This window comes from Jaculus jaculus, chromosome 17, assembly GCF_020740685.1.
Source record: "Jaculus jaculus isolate mJacJac1 chromosome 17, mJacJac1.mat.Y.cur, whole genome shotgun sequence".
Taxonomy (NCBI): Eukaryota; Metazoa; Chordata; class Mammalia; order Rodentia; family Dipodidae; genus Jaculus; species Jaculus jaculus.
This window is the reverse complement of record NC_059118.1, coordinates 15,126,008-15,151,381: the sequence shown is the minus strand read 5'-3', so window position 1 is coordinate 15,151,381 and position 25,374 is coordinate 15,126,008. Positions and strand designations below refer to the sequence as shown.

The 25,374-nt window shown below is 44.4% G+C and overlaps 1 protein-coding gene and 1 non-coding gene across 10 annotated transcripts in view; one reads left to right on the top strand and one right to left on the bottom strand.

Moving 5' to 3' along the window:
• Window positions 1–25,057, top strand: part of Lrrfip2 (LRR binding FLII interacting protein 2) — a 122,303-nt gene extending 97,246 nt beyond the window's left edge. For 5 of the 9 annotated variants that reach the window (XM_045136663.1, XM_045136661.1, XM_045136662.1 and 2 more), the window contains 9 exons: window positions 4,818–4,910; window positions 8,032–8,124; window positions 12,786–12,887; window positions 13,143–13,275; window positions 15,457–15,506; window positions 19,600–19,720; window positions 22,044–22,123; window positions 22,921–23,025; window positions 23,567–25,057. In XM_045136663.1, the coding sequence (XP_044992598.1) occupies window positions 4,818–4,910; window positions 8,032–8,124; window positions 12,786–12,887; window positions 13,143–13,275; window positions 15,457–15,506; window positions 19,600–19,720; window positions 22,044–22,123; window positions 22,921–23,025; window positions 23,567–23,677 (888 nt within the window). In that variant the 3' untranslated portion in view covers window positions 23,678–25,057. The remainder of the gene's footprint in view (window positions 1–4,817; window positions 4,911–8,031; window positions 8,125–12,785; window positions 12,888–13,142; window positions 13,276–15,456; window positions 15,507–19,599; window positions 19,721–22,043; window positions 22,124–22,920; window positions 23,026–23,566) is intronic. The other 4 variants (XM_045136667.1, XM_045136665.1, XM_045136666.1 and 1 more) reach the window with 2 other exon arrangements.
• LOC123455636 lies at window positions 15,264–15,370 on the bottom strand. The gene has a single exon (XR_006634025.1). It is a non-coding gene; the product is annotated as a U6 spliceosomal RNA (small nuclear RNA).
• Window positions 25,058–25,374: the final 317 nt, after the last annotated feature.

Below are 25,374 nucleotides of genomic sequence, written 5' to 3'. Positions count from 1 at the left end.
GCATGGCAGCTCGTGGTGTGCTTTCCCCATATCCTGTCCAGTGCTGACAGTGATCTGACTCAATTCTCGCTGTTCTAGTGGATGTGCATGTCCCTCATAAAGTGATGGTTTGGGGCATCTTTTCATGGGTTTAGATTCTGAAGTGTTTATTTAGAGCATGTGCCCATTAAATTTTTTAAAATATTTTATTTTTATTTATTTATCTATTTGACAGAAAGAAAGGGAGGGAGAGAGAAGGGGTGCTCCAGGGTCTCCAGCCACTGCAAATGAACTCCAGACACATGTGCCCCCTTGTGCATCTGTCTTACATGGGTCCTGGGGAATCAAACCTGGGTCCTTTGGCTTTGCAGTTACTTTCTTGTAAAAATATCATTATGAGGTCATGAATTCAAATGACATTTTTAGTGCATTATAGCTTTTTTTTTTTTCAATGTTCAAATGTCCCCCTTCCACCTGGTGCAATCCTCTCTTGGTTGATCTCAAGAACTTTGGACAACTAGTTGGTACTTCCTTTCTTAGCTGACAGAACAGCGTGTTTCTAGCTGATGTGCATTCTCTGCCCAGGTCTGGAATTATCATTTGCCCAAAAACTGTCGTCCTCTTAGCAGCACTGTGGCTGCCGGGCTGCTCAGTTGGTCACTGTTTTATAGGCACTTTTTGTGGATATATGTAGGAAATATGTATATGGGCTTCGTTGTTTGTATGACAAAATATATTCTGCTGTGATGGTTCTCATTTATATTCAGGACTTTAGGGATTTTACTTAACCTCTTCTGACTTGGGTCTTTATCTTCTTTGTCCCCAACTGCAGTTCCTAGCACAGGCGACAGCAGTAGTGGTTATATTATCTTCTCAGTGCCTTAGTCGACATTGCCCAGAACAGCAGTGCCAAAATTAACACCAGTGTAATTACTGAAAATAGCAAAGGGGTTTGGTTTGGCTGTTATTTTTGTCTCTAGGTTATGTATAGCTAAGGTATTATTTTTAAGTTACTTGAATGTAGTTTCAGTACTTTTTTTTCCATCTTGCTAACATTAACTGTGTGTATATAAAACAGTTCCCCATTTCTCTCTTTCTCCAGCCCTTGGCAGTTACCATTCTCAGACTTTTTTTTTCTGTAGATTTCACACTTCTTAAGTATTCATATATTTGTCTTTTGTGACTAGTTTACTTATCATGAAGTCCTTAAGACTTAACCCACATAGCATGTAACAAGAGTTCCTTCCTCCTAAAGGGTAAATCATGTTTTCCTTATCCATATGACATTTTCTTGTTAAGCATGCATGTGTGTGTGTGTGTGCGGGCACACTTGCACATGTGTAGGAGGCCAGAAGACAATCTTCAGAAGTGCAGTTCACCTCCTTTGAGATGCACACTCTTGTCAGGCATGGAGGCGCACGCCTTCCCGCACTTGGGAGGCAGAGGTAGGAGGACCCCCATGAATTCAAGGCCAGCCTGAGATACATAGTGAATTCCAGGTCAAATTGGGCTAGAGTGAGACCCTACCTCAGAAAAGAAAAAAAAAAGAATATAAGAAATAGAGGCTCTTAATGGCCTCGCCAATTAGGCTAGACTGGCTGGTCAAACTCCAAGGATCCTCCTGTCTTCACTTTTGTAGTGTGGGAATTGCAGCTGCACCACCACGCCTGGCATTTTATGTGGGTCCTGAAGATCAAACTGGGTCCTAGTGCTCGAAAGCCCTTTACCACCTTAGCGCCCCTCCCACCCCCACACACCACATGCTGCATTTTGTTTACCCAGTTCGCTTTTGATGGACATCTTGGGTTGTTTCTACTAGGAATCGCTTCATGAATTTCTTACTATGTCTTACTATGATGTAAAATAGGTAGATCTGATGTCAAATTAGCAAAGAAAATACATTCACTGTTTTTCTCTCTCTTTGTCCTCAGATCCCCTGTCTTTTAGGAATTTAAAAAAAAAATTTGATGGTTTGTCTTCCTATTGTTTTTAAGCCAAGAGGATATGTTAGACATTCCTAATTTAAAAGGCATAAACACGGCATTGAAAGCATCTCAATATATGTATTTGTGTTCTGCCTTTCTTAGAAAGTGGCAGCGCGCTGTCACACTGCACTGCACCAGCTGCTCTAAGCAGGGCAGCGCCCCCTCACGCCTCTCCACCCGCACGCTCCTTTGTGCCAGTGCTTGAGTCCACCTACTTCCTATGCACAGACCCTCAAGTCATTTGCCGTGTTCTGTTTAAAAGCAGTTCTGCAGACGTAACAGACTTCTCGGGTCTTTCTTGTAGCTGTGCCAGTGTGTCTGCTGAAGAGCCACTGTGTTGGAAAGGTCATGGAGTTCTGCCAGATGCTGCTGAGCTCCCTGTCAGCGTGTGTGTTTGGCTGGAAAATAGTTTTAGTCTGCAGTTCTCTTCATATTAGCATCTTTACATTCAGAGCCATTCCCATCTCATCTTGTGAATACTGTCCATTCTTTAGGCAGTTTCTCCATGTTGCTCTTGGTCTGCTGTTAATCTTATTTTTAGAGGTTCCCTGTATGGCAGACAGTAATGACTTTTTGTCTTGGAAAATAAATTATAATTTATTCTGTGGTTTGTCCTTTTTCTTTGTACTTTGTGGTAGCTTCTGTTATTCTGTTATTTAATTTTTTTGTAGTTTATTATCCCATTTCCCCCTTACCTCTTTTGGATATTGGAATCATTTAATGTTTCCCCTACTTCAGTAACTTTTATTTTTATTTACTTATTTATTTATTTGAGAGAAAGAAGCAGAGAGTGAGGCAGGCAAATAGAGAGAGAATGGGCATTCCAGAGCCTCCAGTTGCTGCAAACGAACTCCAGACATATGCGCCACCTTGTGCATCTGGCTTACATGGGTCCTGGGTAATCAAATCTAGGTTCTTTGGCTTTGCAGGAAAGCACCTTAGTCACTAAGCCACCTCTCCAACCCTCAGTTACTTTTTTAAAAAAAGTAAATCAAGGGGGCAGGAGAGATGGCTTGGTGGTTAAGGCACTTGCCTGCAAAGCCTAAGCACCCAGGTTCAACTCCTCAGAAACCCATGTAAGCCAGATACACAAGGTGGCACATGCGTCTAGAGTCTGTTTGCAGTGGCTAAGGCCCTAGCACACCAATTCTCTCCCACCCCCCGCCCCACTCACATTAAGAAAAGTAAAGCTAAAAGCCGAGCGTGGTGGCGCACGCCTTTAATCCCAGCACTTGGGAGGCAGAGGTAGGAGGATCGCCGTGAGTTTGACCAGAGAATACAGAGTGAATTCTAGATCAGCCTGGGCTAGAACAAAATGCTACTTTGAGGGCTGGAGAGATGGCTTAGCAGTTAAGCGCTTGCCTGTGAAGCCTAAGGACTCCAATTCAAGGCTTGATTCCCCAGGACCCACGCTAGCCAGATGCACAAGGGGGTACATGCATCTGGAGTTCGTATGCAGTGGCTGGAGGCCCTGGCGCACCCATTCTCTCTCTCTCCTCTCTCTCTCTCTCTCTCTGTCTGCCTCTTTCTGTCTGTCCGTTGCTCTCAAATAAATAAATAAATAAAAATAAACAAAACAAAAAAACAAAAAAAATGCTACTTTGAAAAACCAAAAAAGGAAATCTAGGGCTGGAGAAATAGCATAGTGGTTAAGGCACTTGCCTGTGAAGCCTAAGAACCCAAATTCAATTCCCCAGTGCCCACATAAGCCAGATGCATAAGATAGCACATGTCTGGAGTTCATTTGCAGTGGCTAGAGGCTCTGGTGAGCACATTCTCTCTCTCTTTCTCTCTCCAAAATTAAAAAAAAAAAAAAAAGCCTGGTGTGGTGGCACATGCCTTTAATCCCAGCACTTGGGAGGCAGAGGTAGGAGGATCACTGTAAGTAAGTGAGAATACAAAGTGAATTCCAGGTCAGTGTGGGCTAGAGTGAGACCCTACCTTGGGGGGGGGGAGGAATTAAATAAATCAATAAATATCTCCCTTGTAATTTTTATTTATTTGCAAAGGGGAGAGATAGAATGAGAATATGGGTATACTAGGGCCTCTTATCACTGCAAATAAACTTCAGATGCACACACCACTTTGTGTATCTGGCTTTATGTGGGTAGGCCATCAGGATTTGCAAGCAAGAGCTTTAGCTGCTGAGCCATCTCTCCAGCCCACTGGTTACTTTTTTTTTTGCATGCATGTGTGTATGTGTGTGGAGTATGTGTGATGTGGTATGTGTGGCAGTATGCTGGTGTGCAGATGCGTCTGACCTGTGGCACATGTGCATTGGCCAGAGGAAAACATTATCTTTCTGTATCACTCATCCATATGTTCCCTTGAGGCAGACTCACTCAACCTGTAGATTCATTTAAAAGTTGGATTTGGGGCTGGAGAGATAGCTTAGAAGTTAAGCACTTGCTTGTGAAGCCCAAGGACCCTGGTTCGAGGCTTGATTCCCCAGGACCCAAGTAAGCGAGATGCACAGGTAGCATTTGCATCTGGAGTTCATTTGCAGTGCCTGGAGGCCCTGGTGCACCCATTCTCTCCCTCTCTCTCTTTGCCTGTTACTCTCTGCCTGTTGCTGTCAAAAAAAAAAAAAAAAAAAAAAGTTGGATTTATTTTAAAAACCTGGATTCACTTAAAAGTTCCCCAGAGCTCCTTACCTTGCCTTTTCTTGCCTTCATCAGACAAGATGAAAACGTTGAAGTTCTGACCCTTTCCGTTCACTGCACAGTGGTTTTAGTTCATGCTCACTAGGCATGTTTCTGGAAGTTCATACTTGACCTCAGGGTTAAATTACATTTGCTCAAGCTTGTTAATATCTCCTGACCTGTATAAACAGTATCGTTTATTTACTAACAGGAGTTAGAAAGGCAGAAACATATGTGTAGCGTGCTGCAGCACAAGATGGATGAACTCAAAGAAGGTCTTCGGCAAAGAGATGAACTTATTGAGGTATGTACATGAACTATGGGAATAATTTTAGAAAACGTGAGTTGGGTAGGATGGGGTGTATGTGTTGGAAGAACATGAAAATGCAACAGAGTTGTGTTCACATTTGCTTCTCTTAAAATGTTTCCAACATGAAATACAAAGGCAAGATTAGAAAGTGAATACTCATGAACCTTATAATCATTTCCCCTTATTTAATTAATATATTAATATTTTTAAAAATTTATTCTTGATAGTACAGCTGGTCCTTTTATTTATTATATTTTTAAATTCTTCCCTTTAATAGCAGAAGTTTTGGCAAGTGTCTAACTCCTTAGCAAACTCTTTCCTAATGATAGCATAGGGAGTTGGCAAAAGGAAAAAATCACACAGTAATAGTCTTTGGATCCTAGTGACTACCACCTTATAGGTCATGATTCTTTTGTTTTTGTTGTTTTTTTGAAGTAGGGTCTCACTCTAGCTCAGGCTGACTTGGAATTCACTATGTAGTCTCAGGGTGGCCTCAAACTCATGGCGATCCTCCTACCTCTGCCTCCTGATGCTGGGATTAAAGGTGTGTGCCACCACACCCGGCTTGGTTTTTTAATTTTCAAGGTAGGGTCTCGCTGTAGCCCATGGTGACCTGGAACCCACTCTAGTCTCAGGGGTGGCCTCAAACTCACAACAATCCTCCTACCTCTGCCACCCGAGTGCTGGGATTAAAGGCCTGCACCTCTATGCCTGGCTAGAACATGATTCTTGAGGAGTAAAACTTTTGATCTTCATTCTCTGGTGTAGCTAATTGTAAAGAGAGAAACTGTCTAGAACTGTGCTTTGAAGGAGGTTGTCTATTGTGGGGTTCTGGCTTCTGCTCATGGAGCTCAGCACCACACCCCGGGTGCCAGGCTTAGTGTGAAGGAAGGTACTCCACAGGAGCCCTTTGGAAGCATGTCACACTGTGGGCCTCCACCTCCATGTTTCTCTGCTCAGCTCTGCTTGTGGCTCTTCCGCCTGATGTCTTTTTAAGAAATGCAGAAGTCTGAAGAGGTCCTGCCAGGAGGGCCATTCTTAATGACCCATATTACTGTGACTCAGGCTCCTCTTCTCCCAGACAGGCCTTACTTATCAGTCCTTGTAGGTCTGGGGCTGTACAGCGGGAGCACTTGCCTGACATGCATGAGGCCCTAGGTTCCAGCCCTAGCAGTTGGGGGGGTAGAGGGGGGACAGGACAACCATGACTTTAGGAAAAAAAAACAGCAGAGGAAAAGTTGTTTTTGTTTTTAATTTATGAGTTAGTGTTATTTGTGTTATTTTTAGTATTGTGTTGTTTTAAAAGAAAAAACTGAATTGAAGATGACCAAAATTTGTGGATTCTGAATACAGATACAGATAAATAACCCTTTGGGTGTCAGATTACAAGGCAATTAGTTCTTCTCATTTTCCATGTCTAGTAGTGAGTATGTTTTCCAAATTATATATTTTTTTACTGTTTGAAAATATTTCAAATCCGAGTCGGGCATAATGGTGCACTCCTTTAATCCTAGCACTTGGCACACAGAGATAGGAGGATCTCTGTGAGTTCGAGGTCACCCTGGAACTACAGAGTGAATTCCAGGTCAGCTAGGACTAGAGCGAGACTCTACCTCAAAATAAATAAATAGAGGCTGGAGAGATGGCTTAGCAGTTAAAGTGCTTGCCTGGGAAGACTATGGGCCCAGGCTAGGTCCCACAGGACCCACATAGTCCAGATGTACTGTGGCACATGCGTCTGGAGTTTGTTTGCAGGGCTGGAGGTGCTGGCACACCCATTCTCTCTATCTCTGTATGCTTATAAATAAATAAAAATTAACATTTCAAATCCTTTCCCTTTTTGTTCTTTGCCCTTCTGTGTAAATAGGCCAGTTCTTATTCTCATAATTAAGATATATACTTTCCCCTTTGTGGTTTAAAATGAACAATACAGCTGCTTTGAGAACTGCTTCTCAAATTAAAGACATTGAGGTTAGGATTGGTTAATTTTCAGCTTTTTATTGAAGATTACACTAAGACTGCTTTCTGTAATTTGTCACTGTGCTTTCTTGAAAAATAAAGCCCAAACTTTACAAAAACATATTTTTGGTGTTTTTTGTTTAAATGTTTACAATTAAGATCTTTCCTATGTTAGATCTGTGATAGGCACAACTAAGAAATGTGAGCCGGGTGTGGTGGCACACACCTTTAATCCCAGCACTGGGGAGGCAGAGGTAGGAGGATCACCATGAGTTTGAGGCCACCCTGAGACTACATAGTGAGTTCCAGGTCAGCCTGGGCTAGAACTAGAGTGAAACTGTATCTCAAAACAACAAACAATACCTTTGGTCTCTAAAATTAAGATCTTCATAATAAAGTAAATAATGCATGAGTAGAGGATGTAGTCAGTGGTATTTATCAGTAATGCCTGGGAAATGCCTTAGGAGTTTAAGAAGCTGCACGTTAAGTGTCACTATCTAATCAGAATTCTTTGAGACCTGATGAATGCTAAAATCTCATTTTCAAAAAATTGTTTCCTTGATAACTCATGACTTTCTTGTTATTACAGCTTATTTTGGCAGAGAACTAATGTGCTTAATCCAAGATATGTACGTCATGTATTTTTTTAGGTCTGCTTAGAAAAGTAAAATTCAAGACTACTAGTTTTTATGAACTAACCTGTTTCCCGCTAGAAATGTCAGTTGTTCTGGGGAAAAAGGCACTTAGCAGAGAACGAGCCCCCACACAGAGCTATCTGTACACAGGGCCCCTGGCTGGCCAGCTGCCACATAGCTGTGGTTGGAAGCTGTTTGTTCCTGGTCCCCTTGCTTACTTACACTTGCTCCCCACGGGCGTGGCTTTCTCGCGTGCTGGCCATCAGACCCAGGACCTTGCGCATACTGAGCACATGTCCACCTCTCAGCCCTCCCCACTCTGGAGGAGCCAGTGAGGCTCTTGTTGCCAAGTCTGGATGCTGTCTGTCTTCCCTTGAGCAGATCACTCTCGCCTCTTCTGAACAGCACAGATTTTCCTCCCTTTAAGTTAGCAGCTTCATTTTTGTTCTCTTTTCCTCCTTCTAACTCCTTTGCTTTTTTCTTTCTGCTCTTTTATTATTTCCCCTCCCCTTCTTCTGCAGGAGAATCAGCGCCTGCAGCAGAAAGTAGACACCATGACAAAAGAGGTGTTTGACCTCCAGGAGACCCTGCTTTGGAAAGATAAAAATATTGGGGTATGAGATGAGATTTGACTTTGGAGAAGCTCATTCATGAGGAATAGACCAATAAAATTTAACTCGGGGGAGTCCAAAAACAACCCTTCCCTTTGTATTATTATTATTTTAAAGTGTGAACTATGAATAAAGAGAGGAAGAAAATTTCATGGAAATCTGGGGCTATGCCTAGAAAGAGCTCTCTTCTTCACGACCCAGTATTCTTACATAGAAGCTGCTGCAGGGATTTGATTCCAACTCTGAATGGGTGCCGATGGGGTGCTGTTAGCATCCCTGGTGAATAGAACAGGAAGAGATTAAAAATTAGTGTAGTTATGGAAGTGGATAGGAGTTTAAGACTTGGCTGAGTTGCTAAACTGTGACACTATCTCTTCTAATTATAACCTAGAACTCCCCAGAGCAGGGAAATGTTTATATTGCTTTTTAGCTTAGCCCTGAAGGTAGATTCCAAGCATCCTGGAGAGTGACAAATTCCCATCAGTTTGTCCCATGTGACCTTTGACTGGCATCTGTTTCCTGGCAGAAGCACTCCTCAGGCATGGCTGCTAGGGGCTGACTTTGTCAGGGAAGGACTGTGGTGGAGGAGACAGCTGTTAGAATTATGTGGGCTAGGGAACATGGGCCACGCTCCTTCGAGCACCTAAGAGAGACTTGTCTGAGCTTAAACTCTCTGGATCTCAGCCTGTGTGATTAGGTGCTTTTTAAATACCAGCCAAATAACCAAGTTCCTCATTACTCCAAGTATGCCATCCTCACTATTAAAAAATGTGGGGAAAACCTTAGTTTTTTAAAAATGTGCTGGGGATCAAACCCAGAGTCCAGGCACGTGCCATACCAGCTCTATCACATTACTTCTTAAGAGTATATGGGCCAAAAATTTAAAGAGCTAATGATGTTTTAAGATAACTTTTCTGATACTTAAGTAATCTAGTTTTTAAAGTTTCACCTGCTGGACGTGGTAGCACACACCTTTAATCCCAGCACTCAGGAGGATCACTGTGAGTTTGAGGCCACCCTGAGACTACATAGTGAATTCCAGGTCAGCCTGGGCTAGAGTGAGACCCTATCTCGGGGGGGGGAGAAAAAAAATTTTTTTTTCCACCAAAACCTCAAAAAGTTTTCTAAGGGCTAAATGAACAACTCTGTCAAACATTTTGAAATTGTGATTTTGAATTACTTATTTTACTTGAGCAATTAAAGTGAGATGTGAAAAAAATATGTGGTACAAAACAGGCAATTTGTAAAGACCAAAAACAAAACAAAAAAAAAGGATAAAGGAACAGGAACATGGTCAAATTTCTTTGTGCTCATATATTAAAGTTTCCAATAAAATAATATTTTTCTGGTTTAAGCTGGGCCTGGTGGCACATGCCTTTAATCTCAGCACTTGGGAGACAGAGGTAGGAGGATCACTGTGAGTTGAAGGCCACCCTGAGACTACAGAATAAATTCCAGGTCAGCCTGGACTAGAGTGAAACCCTACCTTGAAAAACCAAAAGACAGATGATGATGATAATAATATTTTCTAGTTTAAAAAAGTTCAAAAAAGTATTTTTACTGTCTCCCTAGCCCCCCAGTGTTAGAATCTAGAGCCTTGGACATGCTAGGCAAACATTCTACAACTGGGCTACTGCTTTTTTGAAACAAGGTCTCTCTATGTAGCTCAGGCTGGCTTTGAACTTGCAGGCCAGTTAACCAGGTGAACTGAGTGGTAAACAATGAGAGGCCCTGCCTTAAATGAGGTAGAAGGCAAGAACTAACACCCAAAAGTTACCCTCTGACCCCCACATGTGTACCATGGTACATGTGTACACACACACACACACACAGACTTCAGAATCACTTGCCTATTGCGTTATTTTCAAGAGTAGATTTAGTGACTTAGTGAAGAAATATGTCCTTTATTTGCAGGTTGAGGTTTAGTGTCTTTCATTTCTTTCAGTGAGCAGTTCTGCATGCGGGCCCATATGTAGGGACTTGCGTGGAGAGGCCCTGGGTCTCGGCCCAGCGTCACTTTACTCCTGTCTGACTGACAGTGCAGTGAAGTGGCAGTTTAACCTGTTGCCCAACCTTTCAGCCCATTGTACATACCTGTTTGGCTTCTTGATGCTAAAATTAGGGGTTAGATCATAAACAAAGAATTATTTATGTCTCTACAAACATGTACTTTTTATCCTTTAAAAAAGTCTATTGTAAGAATTTTTTTTTGCCTGCAAACACAGGGTGGTAGTTATGTGGTCTGGTAAAACAGAAGAGTTCAGATCCAGTGTCAGAATATGTTTGAGTCAATTATAAGGTAGTTTAGTAGTTTTCAAGCCTTGTGGTAAAATGGACAAATAAAGAGGATATATTTTATTTTCCAGTCTATAATTTGGGAAGATGAAATTTAAAAGTAAAACTAAAACCCGGTACTATAAATGTGGAAGGAGAGGCAAATGCCATGTGCTAGCATTTGTCTAACTCCTCATTTCAAGTTGGTCTGTTCCTAAAAGATCCCTTGTGTTCGTCCTGTGGTGGTGTTTATAGAGAGCATGTTGTGAAAGTGATGTGTATTCAGTTACATGGTGTGATGCATGGAGCCACTGCATGCTGATGCCGGTAACAGAACACGTCTAACCCAGCAGAGATGGGAGTGACTACCAATAGATGCGTATTAGTGCTAGCACCAAGTGTGAGCGTCTTGTCTACTGCTAGAAACGAAAGTCATTTATAGGTAGACTTGAGACACACCAACCACATGCTGTGAATATAAGAAGTCAGACACTGATCTCATAGTTTAGAGAAGAGGCAGTTTGCCCTGTGAACTACTTTGTGGCATCATCTGGGGTGGCAGTAAAGGACCAGAATTCAGACGATGCACTGTGGCATAATAAGCAATATACATGGGCTTTGGGACCCAAGGGAACTAGGTTCGTTTTTTTTCTTTGTTGCTTACTGTGACTTTGGGAAATAATAATAATAACAACAACAGTTTTTATAAGCCTTAATTTTCCTGACCCGTAAAATGATAATGCCACGTAGTATATTACAGACTGTGTAAGGGAGACACTTTGCATACAAAATAATACTCGAGAGAGAAAATCTGTGTAAATATGGTAGTATCTGTGTATCATCTGTTTGACATACTCCCAATCCAATTATTTACCAGTAACTAAGGAGTTAAACTGCCAATTAGTTATTAATCAGTAACTAAGCCATTGACACACTTTTAAACAGTAAACTGATTTGAAAGTTACTGTTGTAATTCACTTTTCTTAGGTTAATAGAAATGCTGGCAGAAAACATTAAAGATGGGAAAAAATATAGCCAGGCTTGGTGGCTTACGCCTTTAATCCCAGCACTCAGGAGGCAGAGGTGGGAGGACTGCCGTGAGTTCGAGGCCACCCTGAGACTCCATAGTGAATTCCAGGTCAGCCTGGGCTAGAGTGAGACCCTACCTTGAAAAAAAAAAGGGGGGGGGAATATGTAGAAAAAGGTCTATTGAAATAGCCCAGCTCTCAGGTTGCTGCACAGATTAATATATTGTAAAGTGTGGCTGTTTTATTACACAGAGTAGATTTGATTTGTTGATGACCTAAATATGTTCATGTTTTTGCCCTCTGCCCCATGCTGCAAGTCATTGTTCGGGAAATGGCCTAGATTCCCCCAGAAAACCTCCACTGGCTCTTCCCAGATGCTCTATGGCTTAGGTGTGCTCCAGGCGGAGTGCTCCCCCAAGCCCCTGCCTGCTCCATGTGGGGCGAGTGGGTCCGCCCTTACCCCTTCAACTTGAAATTAAGGCCTAGTTTAGTTAAGTAGGTGCCAAGATCCAGAGCTAGATTTTGAGACTTTAGCCACCCACTGGAGGGCTATATTTACTTTGTCAGTGTTTTTCTTTTGTTTTTCTCATATATCAGAAAACCACTCAATTGTGTTTAATTACATTAACAGAAGTAGATCCTGGAGAATCCTTTTGGAAATAAGCGATTTTGGATGAAGTGATATTTGTATATTTTGCCATACTACTTGGAGAGCAATCATAACAGGGAAAATGTAATTAAAATAGCTTATGCAGGGCTGGAGAGATGGCTTAGCAGTTAAGGTGCTTGCCTGTGAAGTCTTAAGGATTCAGGTTCGATTCTCCAGGTCCCATGTAAGCCAGATGCACATGGTGGCACGTGCGTCTGAAGTTCCTTTGCAGTGGCTAGAGACCTTGGCGCACCCATTCTCCCTCTCTCTGTCTCTAATAAATAAATAAAAATAAATCAGAAAAGAAGTATTTAAAATAGCTTATGCATACTAGTTACCATGTCCTGCAAAACCTTTTTTTTTTTTTAAATCAAGTATATTCCTTTTGTAAACTATTTTCATTAGCTAGTACTGAGGAAATCAGTAAAGAACATGTAAGTGTTGCTGTCTTGGTTTCTCAGTTGACTGTAAGAGACTTGTCTTTCCTTCTTGCTGTGATGAGTGAGCATGCTTTGCTGAGTCTCTGCATGGAAGCCCACTTCTATTTAACTCTTGCGGACCTGCACATCCACAAGCTGGCTCCTCCCTGTCTGGCTGCTTGTTCCAGGCTCTGCTTCCCTGCCGTCGGCCTTCACCTGCTCATTCCCGTTAGTTACCTTCCTCTTGCTCTTTTTCTGTGTCATCCTTGCCCTTGCTTCCCTGCCTAAAACCAGGCCCTAGAGAAACAGAAAGAACACATGGCCTGCCTCAGGAATGAGCGAGATGCGCTCAGAGAGGAGCTGGCTGAGCTGCAGGAGACGGTGAAGACAGCAGAGGTACGTCAGCCTGGGCCTGGCACTCAGGCCCTCACTGAGTGCTCTGTCTTTCCCTCTTCCTGCCATCTTTCTTCCCTGAGTACACAATAGCCTTGGTTTGGTGGATTGAGCCATTTCTTCCACAGAGATATATCATGTCACTAATTAACTAGTTTCTACCCCTGGCAAGCATTCATTGTTGCAGAGCTGCCTCACAGAGTTTGCTATTTGTTTGTGGTCTGTCTTTGTGATGGTGGGTTTTTTTCTTCCCCACAGAAACATGGCTTAGTTATAATTCCCGACAGCACTCCCAATGGTGATGTCAGTCATGAACCTGTGGTTGGAGCCATTACTGTTGTGTCTCAGGAAGCTGCTCAGGTCTTGGAGTCAGCGGGAGAAGGGCCACTAGGTAAGATACTAGCTGCTGTTTTTGCCTTTGATTAATGTTGAGCTTCCAAAAGCTTGTCCATGTCCAAGTATAGAAAACAGTAACAGTGTAAGGGCTTTGAGACTTGAGCAGAAACCACCACCAGAATGAATCTGGACACAGTCTTAGATACCCTTGACCTTGAGAAACCAACAGCTGAGGAGTTGTAAGCCAGTGGCATAGCTACAAGGCCCTTAATGGAAGCACTGTGACTATGGACACATTGTTTTTCACTTGAACTGCAAAGTACAGTGTGCCCATCCCAGGGAAACTGTGGCCTGGCAGGACATTCCCAGTGTATTTTTAGCTTCTTCCTGGGACATCTGGTTTTACGTTCCAGTGTTATCCGGGGTTCTGTGGCTCTGTTGACACCACATTTCTTAAGGCAAGAAATAGCTGATGAGAAAACAAGCATTGGAAAAGTGTAGCTTCCAGAGAAGGGGTTTCTAGGCCTGTTAAAAGTGACCCTTAGCATCTAATGACACCTCTCCCTAGGAAGCTATGCAAAACCCTATTCTAGATGAAGAAAAACAGTGCAGATAGAAGCTATGTTATCCTTCTCTCTTCCTTTTTTTTTTTTTTTTTTTTTTGAGGTAGGGTCTCACTGTAGCACAGGATGACCTGGAATTTACTGTTTTCTCAGGGTGGCCTTGAACTCATGGTGATCCTCCTACCTCTGCCTCCCAAGTGCTAGGAATAAAGGTGTGTGCCACCATGCCCAGCTCTTTTCCTTTTTCATTTTGTTTTTGTGTATGTGTGATTTCCTACAGGGTTGGGAGGTACTATAAGAGTAACATTAGCTAAAATGTTTTAGAAGTTTGTAAATCTTGTGTAACGTGCAGCATTCCAGAGAGCTAATGAGCACTTTGACATATGATGCAGGTGAGTGAAACGGGGGTCTGGGGCGGAATGAGGCTGTGATCGCAGCTCAGGTGTTACTGGGCCTATTTGGAGGGCTTTGTGAGCTGGAACCGACACGGGTTGTAACCCTTGTTGATGATGATTGTAGACTGGTTGGCAAGTGTCAGCTGGGTTTGTTTTGTTTTGTTTTTTTGTTTTTTGAGGTAGGGTCTCTTACTGTAGCCCAGGCTGACCTGGAATTAGATTCAAGCTGGCCTCGAACTGATAGTGACCCTCCTACCTCAGCCTCCCAAGTGTTAGGATTGAAGGCGTGCACCATCATAGTCAGCTGCTTCTTTAGCGAGGGGTATCTCCTCAGCCCACGGGGTGTGTTCCTCCTGGGGAAGCAGCAGCCCTGCAGCGGAGAGCAGCCCTGCTCACTGCTCAGTCCGTCGGAGCACGTCCCCTTCCCATGTACATTAGCACTTGCCAGACACTGCGTCTTCCAGGGCTGTGCGCTGCTTCCTCTGCTCCGGCCTACCCCACAGTCCCCTTCCTGTCCTCTGTCCTGCGAAGGCGCACATCCACGAGAACACCATTGGTCTTTGACTTGTCTGTTGACTGGTGAAATTTTTTGCACTTTTTTTTGGCAGGGGGCTGTACGAATGCTCGTGTGTGCGTATGTGTAGACACCAGAGGACACCTTGGCTGTTGCTCTTCGGTGCACCATATGCTTGTTGAGACAGAGCTCTTGTTGGCTTGACTAGCTGGTCAGTGAGCACGAGGGATCTTCTGTTTCTGCCACCACAGTACTGGATTACATACAGACACATGCCACCATGCTGGCATTTTAAATGGGTTGTGGGGATCAAACTCAGGTCCTCATGCTTACAAGGCAAGCACTTTACTGACTGAGATACTGCCTCAGACCCAACTTGAAAAAAACTTCTGAGGCAAGGAGATCTTGTTTGCTTATTTATGAGCATGGTGAATTACCTTTTTTATTTCTTTAAAGTACGGTCTCACTCTAGTCCAGGCTGACCTCAAACTCACAGCAATCCTACCTCTGCCTCCCAAGTCCTGGGATTAAAGCTGTGTGCCACCACACCCAGCCAGAATTTTTTTTTTTTTTTAATATGGGATGCTTCACAAATTTGCGTGTCATCCATGCACAGGGCCCATGCTAATCTTCTCTGTATTGTTCCATTTCTAGTATATGTGCTGCCGAAGTGAGCACTAGAAATTACTTTTGTTTACCTACTATCCATTACAAATTTTGTTTATAGCTTTCTGTTGTTGTTGTTTTATTTTTTACTGTTTTAGATGTAAGGCTACGGAAACTTGCTGGAGAAAAGGAAGAACTACTGTCCCAGGTATGGCATTCTGCTCTCTGGAAAGCACTGGTGATTTATCTGAGTTAGAGGGCAAAATGTTAGTTAATTAAAATGTTCACTTAGAAACTGCAATTATGTTTGTACTAACTTCAATTCTTCGGTGAGGATGAAAAGATAATTCAGTTTGTGCCTTAGTTGTTTCTTAGGATGCATACTTGAATTAGCTGCTTTCCTTCACACAGCTTGCTGTGTAGACAGTTGTCTCGTGCTCTGCGTCTCCTGCCTGTTACTATCCAAGGTGTCTTGGCTTTGGCACACCTCAGCTCTATGAAGCATGCTTATGTTGTTTCTTGATTGCTCAGTTTGGGTCCCTGTCTACTGACATAGCTCTGTGGAAGATTAGTCCCTGCCGCACACATGCACTTGCTGTCCTCTTACCTGGTTAATAGCTGGATGGCGTCTGATTCTGGGTTGCAGTAATTGTCCTCCGGGTTTGTTCATGTTCAGTCTTTTCTCCACTGTCCTCTCTCGGGGCAGTGCTTCCGAGTCCTGAGGACATTGGTTTTTAAAATTATTTATTATTCGTTCATTTACTTATTTTTGAGACAGGACAGAGAAAGAGAGAATGGGCACGCCAAGGCCTCTAGCCACTGCAAACGACGTCCAGACACATACGCCACCTTGTGTACCTGGCTTACACATTCTGATACTTGATCTTCTGTAGGAGACGTTTTCCCTCTCCTGGAAACTTGTCTCCTATTGTTTCTCTCTTGTGTTTCCAAATGTCAGAGTTGTCATTACAAGTTGTAGGCATGATACAGGACCTAATTCTAGGAACAGTGTTCCTTAGTTCTGAGGGAAATTAAGTGAATTTTCTCCCTATTTTGTCATTCAATAAACAGTGAAATTCCATTCTTTAGTAGACAAGGCTTTTAGGTACTTAGGATATTTCAATGAATAATCACTTGAGAGAGAATGGTTGTACCAGGGCCTCTAGCCACTACAAACAAACTTCAGACACATGTGCTTATCTTGTGGGTACTGGGCAGTTGAACTTAGATTATTGTACCTGAGTCCTTGGAAATGGAATGTGGGTCCCTGGGCTCTGCAGGCAAGTGCCTTAACCACTAATCCATTACTCTAGCCCCCCCCCCCTTTTTTTTGGTTTTTCAAGGTAGGGTCTCAATCTGGTCCAGGCTGACCTGGAATTCACTATGTAGTTTCAGGGTGGCCTCGAACTCACGGCGATCCTCCTATCTCTGCCTCCCAAGTGCTGGGATTAAAGGCATGTGCCACCATGCCTGTCCCCTTGTTTTTTTCAAGGCGGAGTCTCACTTTAGCTCATGCTAACCTAGAATTCACTCTGTAGCCCAGGCTGGCTTTGACCACACAGTAGATGCTCTTATGCTCTGCCTCCCCAGTGCTGGAATTAAAGGCATTCCCACCACTTCCAGCTGTAATCAGGTGTTTTGTTTTGTTGTTGTTTCTTTGAGGTGGTAAGATCTTTTATTTTTTTTTATTGACAACTTCCATAATTATAGACAGTAAGACATAATTCCCTCCGCCCACTTTCCCCTTTGTGACTCCACTTTCCATCATAACCCTTCCCCTCCATCAGTCTTTTATTCTGATGTCATCATCTTTTCCTCGTTATTTTTTTTTAATTTTTTTTTAAATTTATTTATTTATTTGAGAGCGACAGACACAGAGAGAAAGACAGATAGAGGGGGAGAGAGAGAATGGGCGCGCCAGGGCTTCCAGCCTCTGCAAACGAACTCCAGACGCGTGCGCCCCCTTGTGCATCTGGCTAACATGGGACCTGGGGAACCGAGCCTCGAACCGGGGTCCTTAGGCTTCACAGGCAAGCGCTTAACCGCTAAGCCATCTCTCCAGCCCATTTTCCTCTTTATTATGATGGTCTCGTGTAGGTAGTGTCAGATACTGCAAGGACATGGGTATCCAGGCCATTTTGTGTCTGGAAGAATGTATTGTGAGGAGTGGTATTCTTTTGGTTCTTCCATTCTTTCCGCCACCTCTTCCGCAATGGACCCTAAGCCTTGGAGGGTGTGATAGAGATGTTTCAGTGCTTGAGGCAAAATCTTGCTTTAGTCCAGGCTGACAAGGAATTCACTATGTCACCTCAGGGTGGCCTTGAACTCAGAGATCCTCCTACCTCTGCCTCCTAAGTGCTGGGGTTAAAGGCATTTGCCACTACACCTAGCAAATCATGTTTGTTTTTTAAGTTTCTGTCTTGGTGGGCCTTATATTCTATTGGAAAGATCTTAGAGACAATTAATAAACATAATTAAGAAATTACGTGGCATGTTAGAAGGTTTATGTGAATACAGTTACTATGTGCTTCTCTAGCTCCATTCAGCTGTATGTGTGTGGCATGTAAAAGGCCAGAGATATGATAGTGATAATCATGATGGGCCTGAAAACTACACCAGGTCAGCAGGGTTGAGTGGACATCCAGGAAGACATCAGGCATAGTGGGAAGATGGAAGGCCTGCATGTAGCTTAAGGACACTGGAGTTGGGGTCTGGAGGCAATGTATGAGGTCTTGTGGCTCGAGAGAAGGCATGGGACGAAACTGTGTGGGCGTGTGGCGACCTAACGACGAGGTCTGGCATGACTCATGCATGGGCATGAGTGAGGGTAAGAGGTAGACAAGATCTGAGAGGTGACTATGGCAGAGACCTCGACAGTAGCTGTCTACTGAAATTGCCAAGACTTCAGGCAGGAGTAATCTTTAGGGAGTGCAAATCAGGAGCTGATGTGCCAAAGGCATGGTGTCAACAGTAAGGGTGCAGGGCATGGGACTAAGAAGGAGGCGTTCAGGAGAGGATGGGGATAAGACTCCTTACTGTTCGCAACAGCAAAGAAATCAAGAGGACACGGAGACCATCTCTAGGCCCAGTGGCCAGGCTGTAAGCACGTAGCCGCAGTGTGTGGGCACTGAGAGTCGAGAGGTGGCAGGCGTGCTCGGAAGGAGGGCTCACTGGTGGAGGCCGACGCCCTCAGGGCCACTGGGAAGGTTGGGAGGTAAAGCTTGCCAGCTGCAGAGCCTTGTGGGGAAGAGCACAGGAGAGGAAGGAAGGATGACCCTTACTGAGATGTTCAGAAATGGGAATGATAGGGACGACAAGCAGATTTCCTCAAGACAGACACACCAGTGGCGACAGAGGTGTGGAAAGGGCAGACATGACTGGGCGGTGTGAGCTCTGAGCCGCGGCCGTGGCTCTCGGATGGGGCAGTGGCAAGCTAGTGCTCAGCCTCCTCCTGACCCCTCTTGGTGCGTAAACCACTGGGAAAACCACCTGAACATTTCCAATTCATTTTGTACATGGAGTGTTTTCTAAGTGAGAATGTTCAGTCTCTGAACTAAACAGGTCTTAAGACTTTCCCATCCTTAATAAGGGTAAGAAAAATACTCAAAAGATGTACTGTTTGATGTACACACACTTGTAATAAAGTATGGCAAATTTTACTGGGCCATCTGGCCCTGGGGCTCACTCTTTATATTTGCTCATAGTTGATCTTTAAATATTTATTTCAGAGAGGGTGGTGGGGAGGAAAGAGAGAATGGGTACACCAGGGCCTCCAGACACATGTGCCACCTTGTGCATCTGGCTTTATGTGGGTACTAGGGATTCAACCCTGAGTCTTTTGGCTTTGCTGGCAAGCACCATAACTGCCTACGCCTTCTCTCCAGCCCTATAGTTTATCTTTAGAACCTAGGCCATATGTCCCATGGGTGGCCACTCAAGAAAATGTTTGAATGATTGAATACTTGGTATGATTTGCTGATAAGAGTTGCTTTGTTCTAAGATGTTGCCATTGGGCTAAGCACTAGTTCTGTTTAAGAGACTGATTACCCAGGAGGTGTGGTGACACAGGCCTGTAATCCCCCGCTACTTGAGAGGCTGAGGCAGGAGGATTGCAAGTTCAAGGACTATCTGGGTAGCAGTGTGAGTTCAAAGCCAGCCTGGGCAACTGAGGCCCTGTCTCAAAAAAAAAGTGATAGTTCGCTTGCCTAGCATGCACATGGCCCTGAGCTTAACCCCCATTGTTACCCCCCCCCCCAAAAAAAAAGAGACTGATCTTGCTCATGATCTTTACTCCACTTCAGATTAGGAAACTGAAGCTGCAATTGGAGGAGGAGCGGCAGAAGTGCTCCAGGAATGACGGCGCAGCCGGAGACCTGGCAGGACTGCAGAACGGCTCAGACTTGCAGTTCATCGAGATGCAGAGTAGGTACTGGGGACAGGCCAGTCTCTGCCCGTATGCAGCATGTGTCCCTGGAGCAGGGTTCTGAGCAGACTGGGGTCCTGTGCTACACTCTTCCCGGGCAGCTGTGTCAGAGAGATGGATGTCCTAGTCACTGTTGCAAATGACATTCAGTGTCTTCTGATGGTACCTGTGGTCTGTGGGCTTCTGGGCAGTTCCCTATCCCCATGGAATTCCTCTTAGATGGTTGAAGATTTGAAACCCTAATTTGAGTGGTTTCAGAATTTTCCTAGTTTTTAACCAAAATTGATCCTTAGGTGGAATTAAAAACAAGACCACAAACAGTTTACTAATACTTAGTTTAATCAAATTAATGTTCTCCCTTTTCTGCGTTTTTTTTTTTCTTTTTTCTTTTTTCCCCAAGGTAGGGTCTCACTCTAGCCCAGGCTGACCTGGAATTCACTAAGTAGTTTCAGGGTGGCCTTGAACTCACAGTGATCATGATCCTCCTACCTCTGTCTCCTGAGTGCTGGGATTAAAGGTGTGTGCCACCACTTCCAGCCTTTTCTACTTTTGATGCCATAGTTTTTAAGTTCTTGGCTGTGTTCGCGCTAAGTCTTATGGTGAGCTGTTTTAGCAGCCCTTCTTACATAGTTAGCTGTTGTTAATGATACATAATTTATAAGCAAGGACATTCATTTTTCTAACTTGTATGGTGGATTTTTCTGGTAACTAATTTTAAAATCCTGGTTTGTACCTAATCTGAGGCAGAGTACAGAATTTCTTGGATCAAGGTTTATCACTACTCACCTTTGATGAAAGGATGGAACTCCTCTTACAACCCGCAAGTTTCCTATTGAGTTCCAGAGTATCATTTTGGTGTGGTGGGCGGATGAAGACAGGAGGTGGGCCGCTAGTTGGGAAGCTGCGATAGTGAGCTTGTGCCTGGGCAGGGGCCTGGGAGAGACTTGAGAGGCTGATCGAAAGCAGCAGATCCTAAAGGAATCAAATGCAAGAGGAATGGACTGGTGCTTGTGTGAATGCTTCCTGGAGTCATGTACATGCTGCAGTCGGGTTTTACAGGAGGGGAGAAGAACCCAGGGAGAGGAGTAGAGTGAAGCGGTGCACAGGTAATGGGAAGGCCTCACCTGGGCTGCTTAAGACAGGACAAGCATCTCCTCGGGGCCAGGGCAGAACTTGGTTGTGGACAGCACATTGGCCACTAGAGTGAGTACAGTTTCAAAACCCAGAGAGACAGACAAGGAAGGAAGGGGGGTTGCAAAGACGCAGTTTCCGTTGCAGAGCTCATGGTGGCTTATAACCTCTTTATTTATTCGAGACCAGGTCTCACTAGTTAGCTCAGGCTGACTTCAAACTCATCCTCCCAAGTGCTAGAGTAACAGGCATGTGCCAGCACACTTGGCTTCTGTTTTTTATCATCTGCATGTATATGCATGCACACGTGTGTATAGATCAGAGGTTGAAGTCGGTTTTTGGTTTTTGTGATTTATTTTTTGTTTTTCAAGGTAGAGTTTTACTCTAGCCCAGGCTGACCTGGAATTCACTATGTAGTCTCAGGGTGGCCTTGGACTCACAGCAGGTCTCCTACCTCTGCCTCCCAAGTGCTGGGATTAAAGTTGTGCACCACCACACCTGCCTTAAAATACATCATTTTGGGGCTGAAGAGATGGCTTAGTGATTGAGGTGCTGGCCCAAGGACTCATGCTCAACTTTCCAGGCCCCACCTAAGCCAGATGCAGTGACACAAGCATACACGGCCCCGCATCACAAGGGGGCACGTGCACCTGCAGTTCATTTACAGTGGCTGGAGGTCCTGATGCGCCCATTCTCATCTTTTCTCTCCTTACAATTTTTTTTTAAATACCTCAAATCAGCCACACAGACTAAAGTTGGAACATTACAGAAGTAAGCATGGCTTGTGCACATGGACCACACAGATTTGTGAGGGTTCCACATATTTTTGCTCTGGATTTTTCTGTTATTAGAGCTAAATCAGAGGTAGAGGGACAGGACAGTTGATGTGTGGGAGGTGAAAGGTGCAGAGCTGGGTTCAGGGAACCAGAGGGCCGTCCTCAGGGACGACGTTGGCAGGGGCTGGTGCTCACACTCATCAAGAAGGAAAGACAAGGTTCTGCAGAGCTAAGTGCTAGAGCTTTGCACAGTGCAGTGGACAAGCTGCACTGCTGTGGTGGCTGATGGCATCCTGGGTTCGGCTGTCTTCAGACACATGTTCCCTGTATGTTCCAGAAGGCATCATTCTCTGATACTCCACACTTCCTCATCCCTGAGAAATGACTATCATTTATATATTATCTTTCATTTTAGGAGATGCCAATAGACAAATTAGTGAATATAAATTTAAGCTTTCAAAAGCAGAACAAGACATAACCACCTTGGAGCAAAGTGTAAGTACTTCTGTGGGTACTGAGTGACTTACGTGTTCTTCCAAGCACACCCTCTTCCTGAATCTCTGGCTGGCCCTGTTTCTGTAAGCGGCCTTTGCAGCTGGATCTCTACAAAAGCTGTTTTACACTTTTAAAAGTCAGCAATAATACATATCTTAAAAGAGAAATTTGGGCAGAAGTATCTTGTAGAGGTGGATAACTGTTGTGCTCAGAAGCCATAGACTGTTCCAAGAAAAATTTCAGTGCCAGGGGTGGGATACCTTCCAGCAAGTCATTGGCCAAGGAGGTCCCTAATGACCCAAAAGATTACAGGCCATTGCACCAAGGCCCTTGGTTGCCCACCAAAACTGGATGGTAAGACCCTATTGCTGAAGACTCTGCATGCCTGGGCTGCAGGTCAGAGAAGTCCTGCTGGAGCTGAGCTGGAGCCTGTCTGGCGACTGCTGTCAGGACTCTGCAGCATCAGCAGAGAACACCAGCCTTATTTGCTCTAAAAACATGGCACTGGGCAGCTGTCACTGTTTTTGTAGATACTTCAAGAGGACCTAAGAATTTAAAATTAGGTAATAAAACCTCCCAGCATATATTTCACAAAGTCTGAAACGTTGCATGGCAGGCTTGGCCTTATAATGAATGGCTTTGCAGCTGTCATTCTCTCTGGGGACCCTTGATTTCTGAATAGTAGCCAGGGCCTGTGGCTTTCCCAAGGGAATGTGCCATCATGTGACTTGCAAACTGATGGCGCCGTATTTCTATCGTGGCCAGTCCTCGAGGCGTATGTGTTTGTGCACCCACAGATCAGCCGGCTTGAGGGACAGGTGCTGAGATACAAAACTGCTGCTGAGAACGCGGAAAAGATTGAAGACGAGCTGAAAGCAGAGAAGAGGAAGCTCCAGCGAGAGGTACCTGCGGTAGTGTGCTTCCTGGAGGAGAACACGCTCCCAGAAAGTCCTCTGCAGAGTTTTCATGTGTAGAATACTTGATTCTGGGTTGGATCTTAAGGCATTAGTGGGATCACCTACTTTTTGTGTATGTGTGGTTTCTGGAGGTAGGATCTCACTCTAGCCCAGGCTGGCCTGGAACTCACTGTGTAGTCTCAGTGTGGCCTTGAATTCACGGGGATCCTCCCACCTCTGCCTGGGATTAAAGGCTAAAGGCCTATGCCAGCATGCCCAGCCACCTACTTTCTGATGGCTTTGGGCCAGCACAGTGACTGCTTTTTACTTTTTGGTCAGATTCCAGATTTTGTTGGTGTTTACAGCCCCCCCCCCCCCCCGCGCATGTGTGTGACGTGATACCCCAGCTGTCTGGACAAAAGGGTAGCTGTGCGCGGATTCCGCAAGCCCGGCACAATTCACGGTGCTTCCACTTCCCAGACAGCTAGACCCAACAGCCCGGGGTCCCCTTTGGACATCAAGTGACTTGTGTTCTTCCTGTCCGCAGTTACGAACAGCACTGGACAAGATTGAGGAGATGGAGATGACCAACAGCCACCTAGCCAAGCGGCTGGAGAAGATGAAGGCCAACAGAACAGCCCTTCTAGCCCAGCAGTAGGAAGGCCGCCCTCCACCTGGCTGCTGCGCCCAGGCCCTGCCCAGAGGACTGACTCTCTTGTATATTGACGCAAATCCCTTTAAGTACTGTTTGAGTCTTGTCATTAAACAGCCACCTTTGTATTTTATAATTTATGAGAATGAAGCAGGTTTGAATCGTCATGAACAAACATTTTGGATTTTGTTTGTAGTTCGATTCTAGACTAGTCCATGCTGTTTTTACTCTTAATTTCTATAATTGGAGAATCAAGTTTACTCAGCATGTTCCTCCAGCTGCCTCAGTGACAGGACACTTGGAGGCCTTGGCTCGTGTTCTGGAGGACAGCCGTTCTGATTGCTGAGATGCTTGCTGGAGACCTCAGAAAACACAAGTGCCTTCCTCCTCCACAGTGCAATGCAGGCTTCAGAGATTCGGTCTACTCTTCCTATCAGAGCACTTATATTTAGTGAAGAAAAACGCTCAAGGGTGAGGGAGTCTATGTTTCACTCAAATTTATATGTTTGGAGGAAAAAGCCTTTTTTTGTAAAATACTCAAATTTATATAAGAAAATGTTAGAAAAAGATAATGGGAGTATATATAAAACTTGCTTCTGCCGGGCACGGCACACACCTTTAATCCCAGCACTCAAGAGGATCACTGTGAGTTCAAGGCCACTCTGAGACTACAGTGAATTCCAGGTCAGCGAGGGTTAGAGTGAGACCCTACCTCGAAAAACCAAGCAAGCAAACGAACAAAAAACCTTGCTTCACCGCATGGGCTGGAGGAGCACCTAGAGGAGTGCTCGCCCACATCCGCTGTGCTGGTCCTCGAGTTCTCATCTGCTGCTGATTCGTGGGAGGACACCTCAGACAAGCCCAAAGGCAGAGGGTGGGACAGGCAAGGCTGGCGGAGAATCTGCCTGAGGAATATGAAACACCCCTTTTCTGCCAACTACGATTGGCTGCTGACACCTTCATTTTGTTGCAGAAGCCTTCAGGACAAACCATGTCTGCTCTTTCCCCTCTTTTGTTCCTCAAAGTAAAACAATTTGGAGTATACAACTCTTAGTGTTTTGAGAGAGACAGGATCTCACTATGTAGCCCAGGCAGGCCTCCATCTCAGAACCATTCTGCGCGGGCCTCCTGAGTGCTGGGATTCCAGCGTGCACCACACCTGACTCGGGAGTAGAGAACTTTTAAGTTCATCTTTAAAAGTGCCCATTTAAGAGGCTTTTTTTCCAATTGCTGACTGCAGCCACTTTACAGGGTTTGTGATTCTCTTTGTCAGAATCAAGGTGGTGTCATAGGAATGCTATTGTAGTTTTAAAGTGTTTACACAGAAAACATTGAGGAAAAAATCTAATGAATCAAGGCCACTTAATAAAGCTAGACTTGAAACTAGATAATAGAGTTAACTCATTTTTGAGTAAACAAAATGATAGTTGTTCCCTTCTTTAGTCACTAGCCCTTTGTTTTTAGGATATGGAAAGCAGAGTCCCAAACTGAGAGTTTCCGTTATGTTGTCTCATAGGAACAACAGCTGCATGGTTGGGCGGGAACAATGTTCTGGAATGCAGGCATCTTGTAATCATAAGCTGGAGTCATCACATGGGGTGACCCTGTTCTTGATGCTTGGGAAGTCCCCCTTCCTCTTCACTTGAGGTCATTGATGAACTTCACTTCAGAGACTACTTGGAGTTGAAAGTGTCAAAACCTCA